Here is a 3009-nt window from a genome sequence, read left to right as displayed (position 1 = left end):
GAGGCAAAAAATTCATTGACCCCATCTATCATATCCTTTCCCACTGCAGCCCAATTTGCTTGAAAAAATTCTCCTGGGTAACCATCCGGACCGGGAGCTTTACTTTTTGGCAGGGAGAGGAAGGCCTGTTGAATATCAGAGGCGGTGAAGGGAGCACTCAGTACTTTGACAGAATCCTGGGAGCACCTGAAGGGAACAAGGTCTGAGATTATTTGAGGCGAGGAGGATGAGGGAAGATCAGTGCCACCTAGAAGCGAGCTGAAGTAGGAGACCGCATGCTCCTTAACACCCTCCAGAGAGTCAATGATATCATCATTGTTACGGTTAAAACTGTGCACGACCTGAGCAAAGGCCAGCTCTATGTTGATCTCTCGGGTTCTCCTGGTTTCTCCCTCATTGCATCATCTTCCTCCGGTGAATCTTCCTCTGAAATGGCTTCTAAGTCTGGCGATGAGGAAAACACTGAGGATTTTCAGGACGAATTCATAGACATCATCTCTAAGCGCTCTAAAAAGCAATTAAAGGATAAGGAGAAGTCAAGAGCTAGGGTTAGAGGCCCTCAAATCCTCTAAATTTTGCCTATTTTAATGGATATTTTTTGTTGGAACATAAGAGGTTTCAATGATTCTGTAAAGCGGAGAGGTTTTAGGAAATGGTTCAAAAAACAAAAACCTATATTCGGAGGTCTCATTGAGACGCATGTACAGCCGGCTAAAGCGACGAATATAGTATCTCGTACGCTTCCGGGTTGGTCTTTTGCTAATAACTATGAGTTCTCGGATCTTGGAAAGATATGGCTCTTATGGCACCCATCGGTTCATGTCTCTGTCATCTCGAAATCCCTTCAAGTTGTTACTTCTCGGGTTAAGCTACCTTCGTTCAACTCTGAGTTTATTGTCTCTGTTGTCTACGGTTCTAACTGTGCTATTGAAAGGCGTCAGTTATGGTTGGAACTAGAAGCAACAGCAAATAATCCTACTATTGCGAGTTCTCCTTGGCTCATCCTAGGTGATTTCAATGAAATCATCGCTACTTCGGAGCATACAAATGAAGCGAATATAGCCACAACTAGAGGAATGCGTGAATTTAGGGAATGTCTCCTCCGCTGTGATCTTTCAGATCTGGCCTACCGTGGAAATTCTTATACCTGGACGAACAGGCATGTCTCTAAGAAGCTAGACAGGATTCTGGTCAACGACATATGGCTTCAAACCTTCCCCGACTCCCTAGCGGTCTTTGGTAAACTCGGTATCTCTGATCACACTCCCTCGTGTCTTTTCTTGGATCAGTTTAGGCCCAAACAGAAACGCCCATTTAAATTCTTTGCGCACCTGAACCAGCACCCGGAATTTCCAGATATCATAAGGGGTTGTTGGCATGCATTTAATTTTGCTGGCTCTCATCAGTTATCAATCTCCAAAAAGCTTAAAGAGCTCAAGCCGATCATCAGATCTTTTGCTAAAGAAAACTACTCGAACCTGGAGAAACGGGTGGTGGAGGCTTTTGATACTCTCACTCTATGTCAGCAATTCACCCTTTCATCCCCCTCTCCTTCTGCTGCTATAGCAGAAGAGGAAGCTCACCGTAAATGGCTGGAGTTAGCTCAAGCGGAAGACTCTTTTCTCAGGCAGCGCTCGAGAATTCAATGGACGTCATTTGGAGATGCAAGCACTGCTTTTTACCATAGGTCTATACGGACTAGAAGGGACCAGAACCAAATCGGGCATTTTCTCTAGTGGTATGATTCTCTTTTTGGGTGCGAGAGGTCCCGAGTTCGATTCTCAGAATGCCCCATTGATATTTTTTGATAGTATGGTGCATTGATAAAAGCTTATAGGTATTGCATGTGAATTTTTCTCTGGTCTGGTTTTGGAACAAATCAGATTCGGTAATTTCTAAGAATTACCTTGTCTATATTACATACAACCAACCTCTCCAAAAAAGTTATGTACTATATCCGGAAAATCAACTGATTGAACTATTGCCATGTACAACTTTTAATCCTAGTTATGTTTGGGAAAACATAAAATATTGTACACTGTGTAAACGATCGTCAAAAATGAAAAACAAAATAGTTTGGAAAACTTTCAAACTAACCTTTAAACTTTTAGACTCGTCAGAAGCAAACCTTTATTGTAGTAAATTTCTTACAGGAACCATCAAACTGGTTGTTTTCTCTTGTCTCCAAAGGCTGGTAAAAACTAAACAAAACGGTCGCACAGATTTCAGAATATCATATTCAGCCTTCATTATTTGGCTAAAGTCAACTAAGAGAACATGCTCGAAAAGAGCCAATACTGTGACCTTCAACCATGCATCGACCTTCAACCACGCATCTAATATGCTTAGCAATCGGGGATTTGGTCTAGTGGTATGATTCTCGCTTTGGGTGCGAGAGGTCCCGAGTTCGATTCTCGGAATGCCCCATTGATATTTTTGAAAGTATGTTGCATTGATAGATGCTTATAGGTATTGCATATAAATTTTTCTTTGGTCTGGTTTTAGAACAAATCACATTCAGTAATTTCTAAAAATTACCTAGTCTATATTACATACAACCAACCTCTCCAAAAAAATTATGTACAAAGTCCGAAAAATCAATTGACAGAACTATTGCCACGTACAACTTTTAATCCTAGTTATGTTTGGGAAAACATAAAATATTGTACACTGTGTAAATAAAAAAAAAAAAATAGTTTGAAAAACTACCCGTTAAACTTTAAGACTCGTCAAAAGCAAACCCTTATTGTGGTAACTTTCTCACAGGAACCATCAAACTGGTTGTTTTTTCTTGTCTCCAAAGGCTTGTAAAATCTAAGAAAATGGTCGCACAGATTTCGGAATACCATATTCAACCTTCATTATTTGGCTAAAGCAACTAAGAGAACATGCTCACAAAGGGCCAATACTGTGACCTTCAACCACGCATCTAATATGCTTAGCAATCGGGGATTTGGTCTAGTGGTATGATTCTCGCTTTGGGTGCGAGAGGTCCCGAGTTCGATTCTC

The 3009-nt window shown here is 41.1% G+C and overlaps 1 protein-coding gene and 1 non-coding gene across 2 annotated transcripts; both read left to right on the top strand.

Annotated features, from left to right (window-relative positions):
• Window positions 1-275: 275 nt before the first annotated feature.
• LOC106302726 lies at window positions 276-1736 on the top strand. The gene is made up of 2 exons (XM_013739180.1): window positions 276-548; window positions 636-1736. Exons 1-2 carry the CDS (start codon window positions 276-278, stop codon window positions 1734-1736), a joined length of 1374 nt encoding a protein of 457 aa, XP_013594634.1.
• A 618-nt stretch (window positions 1737-2354) lies between these two features.
• TRNAP-UGG lies at window positions 2355-2426 on the top strand. Its single transcript has one exon. It is a non-coding gene; the product is annotated as a tRNA-Pro (tRNA).
• Window positions 2427-3009: the final 583 nt, after the last annotated feature.

The sequence above is a fragment of the Brassica oleracea genome, chromosome C7 (genome assembly GCF_000695525.1).
Source record: "Brassica oleracea var. oleracea cultivar TO1000 chromosome C7, BOL, whole genome shotgun sequence".
In the NCBI taxonomy this organism is placed as follows: domain Eukaryota; kingdom Viridiplantae; phylum Streptophyta; class Magnoliopsida; order Brassicales; family Brassicaceae; genus Brassica; species Brassica oleracea.
Note: the sequence above shows the minus strand (reverse complement) of the source record. Positions and strands in the feature narration are given on the sequence as shown.

What these genes read in the sequence shown, in the direction of transcription:
- LOC106302726 (XM_013739180.1), top strand. Translation starts at nt 276, where the DNA reads ATGCTCCTTAACACCCTCCAGAGAGTCAATGATATCATCATTGTTACG. An exon ending in AGGAGAAGTCAAGAGCTAGG is followed by an intron (nt 549 to 635) that starts GTTAGAGGCCCT and finishes GATTCTGTAAAG; the next exon opens with CGGAGAGGTTTTAGGAAATG.